Source organism: Macrotis lagotis, chromosome 5, assembly GCF_037893015.1.
Source record: "Macrotis lagotis isolate mMagLag1 chromosome 5, bilby.v1.9.chrom.fasta, whole genome shotgun sequence".
Classification (NCBI taxonomy): Eukaryota; Metazoa; Chordata; class Mammalia; order Peramelemorphia; family Peramelidae; genus Macrotis; species Macrotis lagotis.
This window is the reverse complement of record NC_133662.1, coordinates 60,318,253-60,336,625: the sequence shown is the minus strand read 5'-3', so window position 1 is coordinate 60,336,625 and position 18,373 is coordinate 60,318,253. Positions and strand designations below refer to the sequence as shown.

At 38.2% G+C, this 18,373-nt stretch overlaps 1 protein-coding gene across 3 annotated transcripts in view; it reads left to right on the top strand.

Moving 5' to 3' along the window:
* Nucleotides 1–13,166, top strand: part of DPPA5 (developmental pluripotency associated 5) — a 91,096-nt gene extending 77,930 nt beyond the window's left edge. For 2 of the 3 annotated variants that reach the window (XR_012478611.1, XR_012478610.1), the window contains 4 exons: nt 3,465–9,849; nt 10,017–10,079; nt 10,256–10,692; nt 11,512–11,588. Coding sequence is in view for 1 of the 3 variants with exons in the window: in XM_074237325.1 (XP_074093426.1) it covers nt 11,133–11,256; nt 11,512–11,706; nt 13,076–13,131 (375 nt within the window). In the remaining 2 variants the exon portion in view is untranslated. Of the gene's footprint in view, nt 1–3,464; nt 9,850–10,016; nt 10,080–10,255; nt 10,693–10,919; nt 11,257–11,511; nt 11,707–13,075 lie in introns of those variants that run through there. The other variant, XM_074237325.1, reaches the window with a different exon arrangement.
* The last annotated feature ends 5,207 nt before the right edge of the window (nt 13,167–18,373 follow it).

Here is an 18,373-nt window from a genome sequence, read left to right as displayed (position 1 = left end):
GTAGACCAGTGAATTGGACATGCAACTAAAAAACCCAGAAAACAAATAAATTAAAAATTTTAATTGAACGTCAAAATTGAAATCCTGAAAATTAAAGAAGTGGTTTAAAAAAAATTTTCTCTCTCTCACACACACAAACACACTCCACTTACCACAGAATTAATTAATAAAACTAGGAGCTCCACAATAAAATAGATAGGTCATTAGCTAATTTGAATGAAAAACAAGAAAGCCAAATTATCAGTATTAAAAAAAAGAATAAGGTGATTACACAGATGAAAAAGAAGAAATAAAAGCATTTCTTAGGAACTATTTTACCTAAATGCCATTAAGACTGACATTTTAAATGAAATAGTTGAATATTTATAAGAAATATAAATTGCTTAAATGAACAAACCAGGAAATAGAATACTTTTAACTCTATTTTAGAAAAAGAAATTGAATAGTTATCAATGAAATCCCTAAGGAAAACTCTCAACTAGATGAATTTACAAGGGAATTCTACCAAACCTTTAAAAAACAATTAATTCCAACACTTCATAAACTGTTTTAAAAATAGGTAAAGAAGGGGTATTACAAATTCTTTCTATGACACAATATGATCTTGATGCCTAAACTAGATAGAGTCAAAACAGAAAAATAAACTATATGTCAAATTTCCTAAGAAATACTGATATAAAAAGTTTAAATAAAATCCTAGCAAGGCATTTACAGTATTATTCACAAAGATCACACCTAAAATCAGGCTGGATTTATACTAATACTGAAATGACTCATTATTAGGAAAACTATAAACATGTTAATAACTAAAACAACAAATGCTGAAAAAGGTTTTGACAAAATATAATACCAATTCCTCTTAAAACATTATAAATGGTGCTTTCCTTAAAAATGTTTTTTTTTTATTTTTATTTTAGGTTTTTGCAAGGCAATGGGGTTAAGTGGCTTGCCCAAGGCCACACAGCTGATAATTATTAAGTGTCTGAGGCTGCACTTGAACTCAGATACGCCTGACTCCAGGGCCGGTGCTCTATCCACTTTGCCACCTAGCCTCCCCATTTCCTTAAAACGTTAAGTGAAATCTATCTAGAATCAAAAGCCAGAATTATTTTTATTAGTAACAAGCTAGAAGCCTTTCTAATAGGATCAAGAGTGAAACGGGGTGTGGGGTGTGGGGGGTTGGAACGCAGCTAGGTGGCACAGTGGATAGAGCACCGGCCCTGGAGTCAGGCGTATCTGAGTTCAAATCTGACCTCAGATACCTAATAATTACCTAGCTGTGTGGCCTTGGCCAAGCCACTTAACCCCATTTGCCTTGAAAAAAATTTAAAAAAAAATTAAGAGTGAAACAAGGGGGGCATGGTAGGTGGAGCATTGGTCCTGAAGTCAAGAGGTTCTGAGTTCAAATACTTGATACTTACTAGTTATGTGACCTTGGGCAAGTCACTTGACACTATTGACACACAAAAATAAAAAAAAATTTAAAATATTAAAAAACAGTGAAGCAAGGATGTCTTATCATCACTATTACTATTCAATATTGTACTACAAATGCTAGCTATACCAATAAGACAAGAAAAAGAAATTATAGGAATAAGCATAGGAAAAGAGGAAACAAAACTAAGTAAAACTATCACTTCTTGCAAATGATTAAGTGATTTAATCGGAAGACAAAGAACTAGAAATTACACTTGTTTGTCAGGTTTTTACATTCTAATGCCTGATTATTTATGAGTATTGACCTTCCAAGACACACAGAATTGTATGTATAGAATTCCAAAACACTTTATGCAAATAAAGAAAGATCCAAAGAGTTGGAGAAACATCAATAGCTCATAGGTAGGCTTAGCTATATAATAAATGAAAATACTGCCTATTATCCAGTGCCATAACATTCAAAATCAAAAGATTATAGAAGAAGAAAAAGGAAAAAATATCAAGAGAATCAAAATAACAAAAATAGGAAGGGAATATCTGATCTCAAACTATATTACAAATATGCAATTATCAAAATAATTTGGTCCAGGATAAGAAATAGAGAAGTCAATCAGTGGAACAGATTAGGACTGTAACATACAGAAGCAAATGAGTATAGTAACCTGGTATTTGATGAACCCAGAGATTCCAGCTACTAGGGTAAGAATTCACTATTTGACAAAAACTCTTGGGAATACCAGAAAGTAGTCTAGCAAAAATCATGAATAGATCAATATTTCATACCATACAGCAAGATAAACTCAAAATGGGTACATAATGTGGACCTAACAGATGATATGTTATATCATATTATATTACATAGTAATATGGTAATACTAAGCACATTAATAGAACACAGTAGAAATTATCTGTTATATCCATTTTTAGAAGAGTTTACAACCAAAAAAAGAGATAGAGAGGTTCAAAGGAATTAAAATGGACAATTCTGGTAATATAAAATTTAAAACTTTTTGCATAATCCAATACAAGTAAAAGAGAAACTGGGGAAATGTTCTAGCAAGTTTATTTAATAAATGTCTCATTTCTAAAATATAAAGGGAAATGATGTCAAATATAAAAGGAAAAGATTCATCCTCCATTGATAAATGATAAAAAATATGACTTAGGGGAGGCTAGGTGGTGCAGTGAATAGAGCACCAGCCCTGGAGTCAGAAGTACCTGAGTTCAAGTCCGGCCTCAGATACTTAATAATTACCTAGCTGTGTGGCCTTGGGCAAGCCACTTAACCCCATTTGCCTTGCAAAAACCTAAAAAAAAAAAAGGAATAAGAATATGACTTAACAGTTTTCAGAGGAAGAAATCAAAGCTATAAATAGCTTTATGAGAAATATTCTAAATCACTAATAATGAGAGAATTACAAATTAAAATAATTCTGTGATACCAACTCACACCCATTAGACTGGCAAAGTTAACAAAAAAAAGGTAAGTACCAAATGTTGGAGGGGTTGTGGGAAAACATATTTTAATAAACTATTGTGCAACTGTGAACTAATCCAACCATTCTGGAAAGCAATTTGGAACTGTGCCCCAAAAATCTAAGACCAGAATTTGTTTTTCCCCTTTGAAAACCTACTTCTGCATTTCTATTTCTCAGCAGTAGTTTTTTTTTTCCTCCTGAGGGAGGAAATGGCAACATCCTGAATTAGAGGGTGACAGTTTTTCTTCAGAAAGAAAGAAAGGAAGGAAGGAAGGAAGGAAGGAAGGAAGGAAGGAAGGAAGAAAGAAAGAAAGAAAAAGGAAGAAAGAATGAAGTAGATTAAAATAAAATAAAACTCTTTCTCCAAGTCCTTCTCCTTCAATTATCTATTGCTCCCATGGTCTTGAATTCAGTAGGAAATAGCTTTCTTCAACCACATCTCCTACTTGCCCCTCCAACATACCAAACTTTCATGTGACGTTGACTCTAGGGATACTAAGCTTTTTTTGGAGATCATATGAATCATGCTGGCATATTTTTCTTTTTCAGGAACCAGCCAGCTGTTGACCTTCTGCCAGGATTGTTGGATTTTGGAAGTCTGAATCCATAAGCCAGTGATGATTCCAATCCCCCCAAAAAAATGGTGACCACAGAGATCTTTACATCTTGGATGGAGATGATGATCATGCTGTCTTTGGCTCTGGATAGCTTGTTCATCCCACATTGGTGCTCTGTTGCCAGTGCATTCTAGTAATCCCAGCTGAGATGCTAGTGATACAGTGACTGTGCAGGCAGCCAGAACATTGTGGAACATGGGGAAGACTCCAGTACTGATCATTTCTTCAGCTTCATGTTCTACCCTATAGGAAGCAGAAAAAAAGCAATATTCTGAGGGGATAGATTCTTTTGATGAGTTAATGAGCTCGGACAAATTTCTAAGATTTCTAAGGCTCAGATGAGTTGTCTAGTTATACTTCCAGTATGAAGGACAAACATCATCATCATCATCAACATCAACAACATCATCATCATTTTAAGACAGCTGGGTAGTACAGTAGGTAGAATACATGGCCCGGAGTCAGAAAGACTAATCTTCCAAAGTTCCAATCAGACACTTACTAGTTGGGGGATCCTGTCACTTGACCCTATTTACCTTAGTTTCTCACTCTCAAAACACAATGGAAAAATAAATGGCAAACCACTCTGGTATCTTTGCCAAGAAATGGGGTCATAAAGAGTCATATGTGACTGAATAACAAAATAGATAAGCAATGGGGATGAATAAAAAGAAAGGCAAAAACCAGCTTCTACTCTCAATGAGTATACATTTTAGTGGGTGAAACATTAAAAAAAAAGAGTCACACCAGTCATAAACATAGTACGTTGAAGGCAATCTGAAGATAGTTTCTGGGTGGGGGAGCAAGAAAGGTCTCCCTACAGAAAATGAGATTTCAGTTGAATTTTTTTTTTCAAGGCACTGGGGTTGTGACTTGCTCAAGGTCACACAACTAGGTAATTAGTAAGTGTCTGAGGTCGGATTTGAACTCAGGTCTCCCTGACTCCAGGGCCAGTGCTCTAGCCAATGCACTATCAATTGAATCTTGAAGTAAGACGGGGAAACCAAGAGACAAAGGATAGAGCATATCATGTATGGGGAACTGCTAGTGCAAATAAGGAAAATAAAGTCTCCTGCTCAATTAACTGCAAGTAGTTAGTATATAGTAGAGTATATGGAAGAGAGTAAAATGTGAGAAGACTGTTGTTGTTTATCCTTTGTTTTCAAACAGGACCCGTGACACCACTGTGCCTTGGCTTGCTTGTGAATTGGATTTAAGTAGAGTAAAATTTTTTTTCTTTTTTTTGCCGAAGGCCACACAGCTAGGTAATTATTAAGTGTCTGAGACCAAATTTGAACCCAGGTATTCCTGACTCCAGGGCCAGTGCTTTATCCACTACGCCACCTAGCAGCCCCTGTGGAGTAAAATTTTACAACAGTATCAGCATGGCTTTCTCTTCCAGAATCATCAAAATCCAGACAGTTGGCAATGGTCTGGGACCCAGAGGCCGACCTTGTCATTTTTTTTTTTTTTAGGTTTTTGCAAGGCAAATGGGGTTAAGTGGCTTGCCCAAGGCCACAAAGCTAGGTAAGTATTAAGTGTTTGAGAAGGGATTTGAACCCAGGTACTCCTGACTCCAGGGCCAGTGCCTTATCCACTTCACCACCCATGACCTTGTCATTTTTGATGTCAGATCAAATACTTAACACTAAAGTCTTTTCAAATCAAATCAAAATAAATTGAATCAAGGAGATTTTTCCTTAGTGAAGCATTTTTTGACTCTCCTGTTCCTTTAGTGCATTTTCCCTTCTGCCTGGGGAAGTCTTTATATGCTTGGGGTAAACATCCCCCTAACTCACCAGTTCACCAGTTACCCTCAACCTGGTTTAGCTCATTTGCCAAGATGTTTTACCGGTGTGGTCACTACATACAAGTGAGAGTTGGGTGAAGGAGGGCACCAAAGTGAAAAGGGCTCGGCATGCTCCCACACCAGAGGTACTGAAACACCCTCACATACCTTTAGAAAGGGAGAATGGTCCAGATTATAAAGAACTTTAAATGCTAAATAGAGGAGATTATAATTGACACTTGAGATAATAAGAAGCCCTTAAAGCTCACTGAGCAGGATGACTGACCTCTCGCCAGGACTAGTACAATAAGTCTTCCAACTCGTCTCTCTATATAGTTGATTGTTGTCCTTAGTCCTTGAAAAGGATCAAAATGACATCACTATGCTAGGTGATGAAGAATCTCAATTTTCTTTTTTTTTAAATTTAAATATTTATTTGTTTTTCCAATATGCAATAGCAGTTTTTACCATTTTTTTTTTTTGCAAGGCTTAAGTGATGGCCCAAGGCTCCATAGCTAAGTAATTATTAACCATCTGAGGTCAGATTTGAACCTAGGAACTCCTGACTCCAGGGCTGGTGCTTTATCCACTGTTGCCACCAAGCTGCCCCTTCACCAATCATTTTTTTTTTTGCAAGATTTTGAGTTTTACATTTTTCTCTCTCCCTTCCTTCCCCCTACCCTGATAGGAAGCAATCTAATATAGGCTCTCTATATGTAATTATGCTAAACACAGATACATCTTAATCATATTGTGAAAAAAGAATCAAATCCAACAGAAGAAAAAAATTTGAGAGAAAAAAATGACATGATACATGAGACAACTTTTTAAAATTGAAGATAATAAGCTTTGGTTTACATTTTTAAAACTCTCCAATTCCTTCTCTGGATATGGATGGTATTTTCCATTAAGTCTTTTAGAATTGTTTTTGATTATTGTACTGCAGAAATGAACAAGTCCATCATAGTTGATCATCACTCAATGTTGTTAATGTGTATAAATGTTCTTCTGGAGGAACCTCTAATTTCTTGATTTTAGTTTTTAGGCCAAAATTAGTACAAGCAGCACACTTTGTTGCATTTCAGCCTCAGAGACTGATGTGTGTATGGATGTTTATGTAAAGAGATACATGTGCATGTACACATATATAATGTTGTGAAAGTAGAAATAAGATTTAGCAACAGACATTATAGGTGATTTAAATAAGAGGGAGGAATTAAGAATGACACTTGTGGTGCCTGGGAGAGTACCCTTAATAATAACAGGGGAAGGGGCAGCTAGGTGGTGTAGTGGATAAAGCACCGGCCTTGGAGTCAGGAGTACCTGGGTTCAAATCTGATCTCAGACACTTAATAATTACCTAGCTGTGTGGCCTTGGGCAAACCACTTAACCCCATTTGCCTTGCAAAAACCTAAAAAAAAAAAAATTAATAATAACAGGGGAATTAGGAAGTGAAGTTTTTTTCCCTCTTTGAATAACCTTTTGTCTGCCTCATAATTAGCATTTATATAATGCTTTGCTATCTCATTTTACCCTCATGATTTCTCTGGGAAGTAGGTGTTATATTATTTTTCATTATAGGAATGGAAACTGAGTCAAACAAAAGTGAAATGAATTGCTTAAGGTCACACAACTAGTGTCTGAAAAGGGATTTGAGAAAATAGTTTTTTATTGATTAAAAATAATAAAATAAAAGTGAAAAAGAAGGGATTAGACTACATGATCTCTAAATTTCTTTTTAGCTTTTAATCTGTGATTCTGTGAAGGAGGATCAAATGAAGGAATTCTTTGACTCTAGGCAAAAGAAATCTTATCTATGAGCAAGAAAGCAGCTAATGGGGTAGGAGAAAAGGGACAACAAATTATTTAAAAATCAAGAGTTCAAGTTGGCCCCTGAGAATGGGACAGCTCTAAAGTCAGCACAATCACAATTTGTAAAGCTGTTGATCATTTGAGGTGCTTCATTCCAGAACTTTAATGCTTGGCTTACTCTTGTTTTCCCCCTTTTAATAAACCATGACTAATGTACATTTAATAAGTTTATCCATCGAAAAGGATAACTTCACTAAATTTAATTTCTTTTTTTTGCAAAAGAAACTTTTAAAAAGCCCACAAAAGCATTTAACAATGCACAAGATTCTAAGAGCATTTTGAAAGTATTCCTCTGCAAGAACTTAATATCATCTCAACTACTAAAAGTTCTTTGGAGGTTTTGAGCCTTCTGAATGAGTTTGTTACCATCCTGTTGAAACGCATAATAATTTCCAAAAAGGAAATGATATAGGAGATTGCTATAGTAGGATTATAGCTCTTATACCACATTTTATAGTAAACCCAAAACACAGATGCCATCTGTAAAAGTCACACTTATTTTTTTTTTATTAGAAGAGAATCACAGTTGTGCCTAGAGAAATAAAACTCCATTTTATTTATTTTTACTTTGAAATAATTGCTTTGGTTTTTATATCAGTTATACTGGGTATCACAAAAGTCTTAAAGTCAAAATCTTCTAGGACACTATTTCCCACTGTGCTTCTTCTAAGGGAAAGGCATCCCTTAAAACAAAGACGAAACATGAGAAAGTTTCCTCTGTATTCTTTGTTCACATCATTTAAAAAAAAAATATACACTGACTATGACAATGTAAACCGGAAAGAATAACCATTAAAAAAAATCAAAAGTGAATGCTGATGGGGCAGCTAGGTGGCGCAGGGATAGAGCATTGACCCTGGAGTCAGGAGTATCTGAGTTCAAATTTGGCCTCAGACACTTAATAATTACCTAGCTGTGTGGCCTTAGGCAAGCCACTTAACCCCATTGCCTAGCCAAAAAAAAAAAAAGTGAATGCTGATAAATTATAAAGAGCAACTACAGATTGAAAGAAAAGATAGGAGAAAATGTTTTTACCCCTTTGCAGAGGAGGGAAACCAAAATAAAAAAATAGAGGGAAGGTAAAAAAGTTCAGTAAAATTGTTCAATATATTGAAAAAATGACATTAGATCAACTCAAGACAAGTGGGAAGAATCTTATATCTATTTTACACATATTTAGATTGGTATTGTTATTCTGTCCTTTTAGACTGTAAGTACCTTAATGACAAGGACTGAGTTGTTTTTTTTGGGGGGGTGGTTTTAATTTCCCTTCTCAATCTGACTCCAGATTTTTCAAGAGTGATTTTTTTTTTTTAGTGGTTTTTATTCCCAGTTTACATTGTCATGGTAAGTGTATGTTTTTTAAAATGATGTGAACAAAGAATATAGAAAAATTTTCTCTTATTCTTATAAGGGATGACCTTCTTTTAGAAGAAGCACAGTGGGAAATAGGGTCCTAGAAGACCTAAACCTTAAGACTTTTGAGACATCCTGAATAGTTGATATAAAACAAAAAAAAAAATTTAAAGGTTTTCAAATCTCCTGTATGTGCCAGATTGAGACCCCCCAAAAAAGGTCAAGTCCCTGCTCTAAAAGAACTCACAGTCCAATGCAAACAATTATGTACAAACCAGATATCTATAGAATATTTTGGAGATAAACCAACACTCCAGCCTCTAGGAATCTCTTGCCTCCTTACCTTCTCCTCCCTCTCTTCAGTGGGATGTTTTTTCTCTTCATTTCAATTTCTTGGAACCCCTACTGTTCTCAGCTCAACAGCTTCCCTATCTCTCTAAAAAAAAAAATGTATTTACTTTGCATCTTGGGTCATTAGAAAGAAGACTGGCTCTGAAATCAGAGACTTGTGTGACCTGGCAGGTCATTTCTCTGAGTGTTTTCCCCCATCTGTAAAATGATGGAGTTGGACTAGAGATGATCTTCACAGACATATTTGTATATAGGTGGGTATGTATGTGCACACATTATTTATGTACATGTAGTTTAATGTACACAACACTTATTTTATGTGTAGCTTTTTATATATACATATTTAATACACATACATAAAATTTTATTATTTGTGTACAGAGCAGATATAAACTTTTCTGTGATAGCATCATCTTAGTCCTCATATCCTCGAGTAACTGCAGCATTAGAGGCTTAAAAAATGTATGCAGAATTAGAATGAATCAACTCATCCAATTCTGAACTGGTCATGGATTGTAGGGCGGCTAGGTGGCGCAGTAGGAAGAGGTTTGGAGTTGGAATTTGGGTGGACCTGAGTTTGAATCCTGTCCAGTGACTCTCTAAGGTTCTTCACCTTTCTGGACCCCAGTTTCATTATCTGTAAAGTGGGATGGGGTGAACCACCAATAAGGGTGGGAGCAGCTGGGTGGTGAGGCCTGCCTTCCTGAGTGCCTCAGAGGCCATAGCTGTGTGACCCTGGACAAGTCACTTAGTCTTGTTTATCTCAGGTTGTTCATCAGTAAAATGAGCTGGAGAAAGAAATGGCAACTCCCTGCAGCACCTTTGCTCAGAAACCCCCAAAGGGGGGTCACACAGCATCTGAAACTATAGAATCTCCAAGAAGATAAAGTGTTTTTGAAAACTTTAAAGTTTCCAACTTGTTAGCTCTAGCTGGAAAGATCAAATGAGGTAATATTTATATATACATGCCAGCTATTATATTAATATTAATTAATAATAATTTAAGAAAAATAGTAATAATTTAATAAATATAAAAATATCTTTCTCGCCTTCTCTTTCTCCCACCATTTGCCTCAAAATCCTCCTCCTCCTCCTCCTCTGCATAATGAAATCAGGGAAACTGGTGACAAATACTTTCTTCTCAGGGGAGAGGCCGGGCTGGAGAAAGCTCAAATGAGGTAATATTTGTATATACATGCCAGCTATTATATTAATATTAATAATAATTTAAGAAAAATAGTAATTTAATAAATATAAAATATCTTTTCCCCACCATTTGCCTCAAAATCCTCCTCCTCTGCACAATGAAATCAGGGAAACTCTAGTGACAAATATTTTCTTTTTTTTTTTCCAGTGGAGAGGCTGGGCTGGAGAAAGCTCAAATGAGGTAATATTTGTATATACATGCCAGCTATTATATTAATATTAATTAGTAATAATTTAAGAAAAATAGTAATTTAATAAATATAAAATATCTTTTTCCCACCATTTGCCTCAAAATCCTCCTCTGCACAATGAAATCAGGGAAACTCTAGTGACAAATACTTTCTTCTCAGGGAAGAGGCCGGGCTGGAGAAAGCTCAAATGAGGTAATATTTGTATATACATGCCAGCTATTATATTAATATTAATTAATAATAATTTAAGAAAAATAATAATTTAATAAATATAAAATATCTTTTTCCCACCATTTGCCTCAAAATCCTCCTCTGCACAATGAAATCAGGGAAACTCTAGTGACAAATACTTTCTTCTCAGGGAAGAGGCCGGGCTGGAGAAAGCTCAAATGAGGTAATATTTGTATATACATGCCAGCTATTATATTAGTATTAATTAATAATAATTTAAGAAAAATAGGAATAATTTAATAAATATAAAAATATCTTTCTCGCCTTCTGTTTTTCCCACCATTTGCCTCAAAATCCTCCTCCTCTGCATAATGAAATCAGGGAAACTCTGGTGACAAATACTTTCTTCTCTGGGGAGAGGCCGGGCTGGAGAAAGATGGAGTCCGGAGGCTGGGGCGGGGGTGGAGGGGATTGGAGGAAGGCGCCGCCCCCGGAGGCTGAGGCGGAACGCTATTGGCTGGTTCCGAATCGACCAGGACCAATGCCGGGCGGCCCGCGAAGGGGCGGGCCTTTTACCTGTCCCTTTGAAATTGCACTTGAGCTCGCCGCAAGCCCGTCTTTCCGTCGGCTCTCTCGCGCTCTCACCTGCGCCCGCGGCTCGCCATGAGCAGCCAGCTCGCTCGAGAAGACTACGGCCAGCCCCGGCCTCGGAGGCCGAGAGCCAAGCCCCAGGAAAAGGGCCCTTTGCGGTTCCTGGTGGAGGCTCGGCTCGTGGGGGCCCTCATAGGTGAGTGCTGGGGGCCGCCCCTCCCTTCCCCCACCCGCGGCTGGGGGCCTCCCCCGCCGGCTGGGGGGTCTTTGAGAGAGAGCGCGGGGCGCCGAGCCGGCCTCGGCCCACGTGGCGGCACCGAACCCCGGCGGCCCGGGACGCGAGAACCCTCCCTTTGTTCCGCGTGTGTGCGTGTTTGTGCACGTGTATGTGTGTGTGTGCGCGCGCGTGGCACGTAGTAGGCGCTTCATGGCCGCTTGTTGACTGGCGCAGGAATGAAAGGCTCCAGGATCCGGGCCATGGAGACCCTCTCGGGAGCTCAGATTAAAATAGAGCTGTCCGGTCCGGAGGAAGACGGCGAGAAGCCCGAGAAGGCCGAGGTGCAAGTGTTCGGGAGCAGCCACTGCAGGATCCGGGCCAAGGAGCTGGTGGAGTGCATCACCCGCTGGTACCCGCCGGCCCTGGACGGTAAGTGCGCCGCTTCCGGCCCCCACGTGCCCGCGAGGCCGCCTCGGCCCGTGTCCCCGGGGCCTGCTTGTGCCACCCTGGGAAACTGAGCCCCAGGCCCGGAGTCAGGAGGACCCAGTCCAAATCCGGCCCCTAGCCGTGTGGCCTCGCAGAAAAACCTTAAAAACATCCTGCTTATCTGTTTATGCACACGTATGTGCATGTGAGTGATGTGCATATGTATGCTTAATGTGTAGACTGAGAAACTGGCCTGGAAGATTCAGTTCTATCCAGTCACTAACCTTTGTAAAACGGGCAGGAGAAAGAAGTAGCCAACAAACTCAAAATGACTGCTTTGTATTCCTGCAATTATTTGCTTCCTCATCTGAAAAGGATTTTTTTTTTGATAACTTGGGTTCTTATATTAACTAGGGTTTTTCTGATGCTGTATGCATTGGAAAAGGTGAACCGAATTGAATGAGTAGGTTAGTGCTGGTGTAAGCCACTGAAAACTTACAGAAGTGATGATGAAGAATTTGGTGTATTTATGCTGACTTGGAGGGAAAAAGTAGACTTAACAGTGGAGACCAGTAAAAAATGATCTCCCTCTAGAGAGGTCAAGTGATTTGCTAAATTTGGCAGGTAGGAGAATTGGGATCTAATTCCAATTTCATCTGATTTCCTCTGATTTCATCCTTCCTCTTAGAATTAGGGAGTTTACAGTTGAAAATATTCTTTGCTCCAGGAGTTTTTGAACTCACTTGAATTTTTGAGTTTGAGGTGCTTGCTAGATACAGATGGGGGAGATACATGGGAGTCCAGGGGTGAGCTTCAGAGATTTGAAATCATTATAAATTTATAAAAATAAATATTTGGAAATTCTGCATAAATATATAAAATTTATGTTTATTTGGAAGTTATCTATGAATACATTTTTATATAGAGATGTATTAAATATTATGAGTAGCTTTTGAAGTTTTGCAGAACTCTACATGTTAATAAGTTTGGGAGGTAGGGAATTCACCCTTTTACAGATAAGGAAACTGAGCCTGAGGGGTTTTCATGTGACTGCTCTGCTCTATTCTTTCTAGGGTCTGAACAAGTTTTTAACTCTAGGGTCTTTAAATCTAAGCTCCAGGGCTCTGTTTGCTGTGCAATTTAAGATAAGCAGTGGGGAAACCCCTATTTTTGGGGGTAGTAGCCTCAAAACAGTGGAAGATGCCATAGGCCAGCACATGCTGCTTGGTAATAAATTAACTGAAAAAGCAGTGGATTTTTGGGTTTGCACAAAGGGACTAGGGTGAAGAAATCAGTACTTTTACATAATCCTCTAGAGAAATGAATCATGACCTTTTCCTTCCAGTCACAGGATCAAATCTTTTTCTTTCAGCTGCAGATGAAGCACAGAAGGCGGTTGCTCAGATGTCCATTCAGGAGAAGAAGTAATATACAGCCCCAGATGGTTTTTTTTTTTGTTATAATTTTATACAAATAAATTATGTTTCTGTTTTTTTTTTTCTATTCTTTTCAGGGGATGGGGTTGGGAAGGAACAAACATCTTCCTGCTTACCTTGTCTCCCCAACTCTTCCCCAAGATGATTTATTTAGTGGTTGCCCCTGTGATGCTGGATCTGAAAGACATTTTGGGTGGATGACTAGAGGTGGCTGAGTGAAGTGGTTGGAGTGAAAAGGGACATCTGATTAAGCTTTGGATTTTAGGAAGTCAGAAGATGGGTTTCTTCCCTGGAGAAAAGACAATAGTAACTATTTAGGAGCAGCCTGGAATAAAATAATCCCTACCCCCCCCCCCCCAGAATATAAAAAACTAAGGCATTTTTATGGATGACTTGGGTAGGCTAGGTTAAATTTTGAGTCACGGGCTTGATAGGAACAAGTTGAAGATCTTGAATGCAAGGGAAGGGAGACTGAGAATTTTGTTAGAGATTAGGCTTAGGTTAATTGACTTGCTCAGGGTCATAGATATGTCAGAGGACAGATTTGAAGTCAGCTCCTCTAATCCTGCACCACCTGCTCTGCTCCTTTATCTTAAAATATCTAATCACTTCTTTTCCTCCTTTGATCAGAACATTTTCTTTGAGGATTGCCTTTTTTCCTTTTTTTTTTTTTGCCTTAAACCCAGCCTAGAAGGGAAGAGTTCAGAGGATAGTCATTTGCCTGGGTTCACAAGTAGTAGATATTCAAAAGATGGTGCAAAGGCAAAATCCACAGACTATAGGGAAAATAGAATTATCTATAGTAAGGGTCTGAACCCTAACTTGCACTTGAATCTCCTTATTCCAGGCCTGGTGGCACCACCAGTTGGTCCAGTTGGACACCATCTCAGGAAAGACTTGGACTTTATGGGCATAGCCAAATAAGGAGACTATTGGCTGGACTATTGGCTTGTCATCACTCACTGTTACGTTCATTTGCATCTAAAGGCCCCCAAAAAACCCTTGTCTGACTTAAAAAAAAATTAATAATCCAAGGTATGGTTAGACATGGACTAATGTTTTTTTTATCCAGCTTCAGTAATAACCACTTGCCTCAGGGATAAAATAATAAATTTAATTTGAAACTTAGAAAGGCAGCAGCATTTTATAAAGCTCATTTGATCTTCACAACAATCCTGGAAGGCAGGTGCTCATTAATTTCCTATTTTTACATAGGAAGATACTGAGACAGACTTGCCTGTGGTCAAATAACTACCATCTCTAGTCTCCTTTGACTGCAGGCCCTTCTCAATCTTGTTCCACCCTAACTTTCTAGACTACTGTGTAACTCCCAACATTCTATATTCCAGCCAAGTGGGCCCATTTAATGCTTCCAAATAAGACATTCCATCTCCCATAAGCCTTTGCCCAGGTTGTTTCTCTCCCTGCTAGCTTCTTTTTTACCCCTCCCCAGCTTCTTTGGAAGTCTGACCCATCATGGCTTCCCAGATGAGGCCTTCAACCATTTGTTAGTTATCACCCCCTCTCAAAATTATTTGATACTTAATTTGTGAATATTAGATTCTTCTACTTCTGTTTATGGCTCCACTCAGGAAATATGGTCTTAGAGACAGATGATGGCATTTTTATCTTGGCATTATCCCAATTGTTTAGTTCCTTGCACTGAGTAGATTTTGTTGGGGGTGGGGTATGAGGGATATTTAAAGACTAGTATTTCTGGCCCTGGGACTTGCTGAGACTTTTTCAGGCTGCTCATCTGTCTTTGTCTATGAAAGCTGTAGCAAGAGCAAGGGCCAAACCCAGATAAACTCTACAGATGAACTAAATCAGTGAGAGTAACTGACAGGCTTCAAACCTATCAGGGAGTTAGGGGACCTGTCCACCCTAAGTATAAGTACATCCTTACAGAATGGGTGGATGAGAACAATGCTTCTGAGATGTGGATCAAAGATGCCAAGGTCTTCCACTATATCCTAGCTTCACCATCTTTATCATCACCATTTTGATTTTTGTCTTGCCACTGGACTTTGATTCTGGAAGAGAAAATTATGGCTGATGACTTTGCAACTCCCTTAATTAAGTCCAATTTATGGGGGCAACTAGGTGGTGCAGTGCTCTGGAGTCAGGACCTGAGTTCAAATTTGGCCTCAGGCATCTGATACCTACTAATTGCAGTGACCTTGGGTGTGCTGCTTAACCCTATTGCCTTAAAAAAAAATCAAATCCCAATTCACTCCCAAATCAAGACTTCACCCTGTGATATCATTGGTCCTCTTTGAAAATGAAAGACAGGGGCCGCTAGATGGCCCAGTGGATAGACCATCAGCCCTGGAGTTGGAGGACCTGAGTTCAAATGTGGTTTCAGACACTTAACTCCATTGCCTAAAATAAATTAAAAAGAGAAAATGAAAGGCAAACAATGACATAGGTTTAGAAGTAGAAGACATTGTAGAGGCCATTTAAGTTAACCCCTCATTTTACAGCTGAGGAAACAATCATTTGAAGTTTTACTCACATTCATATAGTAATAACAAAGGCAGAGGAACTAGATGGTGAAGTGGATCAGGAAGACTAGTCTTCTTGAGTTCAAATATAGTCTCAGATACTTTACTAGCTGTGTGATCCTGGGCAAGTCACTTCATCAATTGTTTTATCTTCATCTGTAAAATGAGCCAGAGAAGAAACTGGCAAGCCACTGTAGTATCTTTGCCAAGAAAATCCCAAATGGTGTTATAGTCAGACAAGACAAATAACTAAATAACAAAAACAGTGGTAGAATTTGAATTCAGCACCCCTGCCTACAAATCTAATACTCTTTCCACTGTCACACTGCCTTTCAATCTAGAAGGTGTTTAATGAATCTTTGTTTGAAAGGACAGCTTAGTGGATAGGGCAAAGTAGGAGAGACATATTCAGAATTGAACACAATATAAAAACCAAAAGATACCAATAAAAATTTAAAACAAGCATTCAAAAAAATTTTATTGAATTCAATTAAGTCCATCCCCCTCCCCTCACTTAGTTTGTGGGAAGGCTCTCTAATTCATTGACAGATGAAATTCCAGCTCTTAATTTACTTAACTCAGTGAATAATAAATGTTAATTGAATGAATGAAAAGCATTTACTAAACTTAATCCACACCTCTGCTCCAGGAATATAGTTAAAAAACCCAGACAGTCCTTGTCCTTGAGCAATTTGCAACCCAGTGAGGAGATAATACATTGAGGAGTGGTCATCTGGAAAGGTTCCTAAAATGAAAAGTGGAACAATAATGGTAACCAATAAACATTTCTAATAGTCTTGATACATTCATTAGATAGCCATTCCCCAGGAAATAGAATATAGATGGGTAGTACTGGATAACTCCATAAAAAATGACCCCAGTAGTGGCAGCTAGGTAGTACAATGGATAGAGCACCTGCCCTGGTGTCAGGAGGACTTGAGTTCAAATTTGATCTCAGACACTTAATTACCTATTGGTGTGACCTTGGGCAAGTCACTTAATCCCATTGCCTTAAACAAAAAAAAAAAAAAGAAAATGACCTCAGTAGAAGTAGGTGTTGATTGGCCCAAATAGTACCAGTCTAACAACTTAGTTCCTCCCAGGAGGAACCAAGCCAGTCTTTGGAGATTCATTATCTTTATTGGGACTAATACTTGGTAGCTAATAAAGTAAAAGAAGATGAAATGAGCATTCAAATGAAGTACACAAGAAGTGCCACTTGAGGGTGTAAAAAACTCACCATAAATCAGGAAAATGGAATTGGATCAAGATTAAAACGAACCAAGAGTGTGTAGATGTGTAGATGGCAAAGAATTCTGAATTATGAGGGGGAAGAAAGATACTCTGAAAAATGAGAAAATTTGAAAAGATAATACCTATAGATATAATAGCTGATACTCTATGTAGAGTGTAGCAAAATTAATTTGGTTAAATGCTTAAAACTTAAACTCACATGAAGACTTATTACATTTTGTACAGTGATTTAAAGTTCACAAAACACTTTATCAGTGCAGCTCTGGATCTCAGCCCATACTAGATGAAAAGTAAATATTTCAAAATTTCTATATAAGTGATGTTATTGTGTATGGTTTTCCAAAACTAGACCATTTCAGTGTGGCACCAACAGTTCACAATCTGTGCCTGTTAAACCCAGTTTAAACTTCACCTCTATCTTTCCAAGGAAGCAATAGATCATATAGAATTTTCCCCAAATTATTGATTTCTCTTTTATCTAATACAATACCCATTCCAGTAAACATTAAGGGCCTACTGTGGATTGAACAGCAACTCTAGAGCCAGGAGGACTAGAGTTCAAATTTGATCTTTATACACTAACTGTGTGACCTTGGGCAAGTGACTTAACCCTGATTGCCTCACATCCAGGGCCATCTCCAGTCCTGATTCATATCTGGCCACCAGACCCAGATGGCTTCAGAGGAGAAAATGAGCAGGTAGGTATTTACCCCTGCATCCCCTCACTCAAATCCAATTCTGGTGCTTGTCATGATATCACCTTCCTGATGGTATGTATGGTCTTGAAAACAAAGGACAAACATCCTCATCCTTTTAAACTTTGGTACTCCACCCTATAAATGCTCTTATCTGATGGGAGGGGAGACTGTGGTGGTGTCAGTCCAGTCTTGAATTTGCTCACAGTGATGAGATTAGTTCCTCAAAGTCCCTTAATAGATGCTTATTTATTGATTGCCCCTAAGATCCAAAGCTGACCTGATTGCCACAGTCAGAGAATTTATTTCCTTGCAAATATGGAAACTGAGTAAGCCTCTTAATTTATCTTTCTTTTCTGACTGAGAAAAGCAAGGTTGTCTGTAGAGCCAGATAACTTTTTTTTTTTGGTGCTGAATTTAAACAGAAATCTTGGGATTCTTTTTTTCAACAATGCTAAGGAAAGGAGGTTTGAGGAGCTAAGGCTAGTAAGGAGCCTGTGCTCATTTTATAGATGATAAAGTAGAGACTTAGTAGAATGAAGGACCTTCCCCAAATTTTACAATGAGAGATAACATTTTTAACCCCTTGGTCTTTCTTGGTATCCTCAAGGCTTAGCCTAGTGTGCCTAGTGTATTGTAAAGAATCACACAATCTATAAATATTTATTCTGTCCTGCCTATGCTAAGCCCTGGGGATACTTTTAATGTTGTTCAGTCATTTCTGAACCTTTTGAGATAGCATTTGGGGTTTTCTTGCCAGAGATACTAGAATAATTTGCTA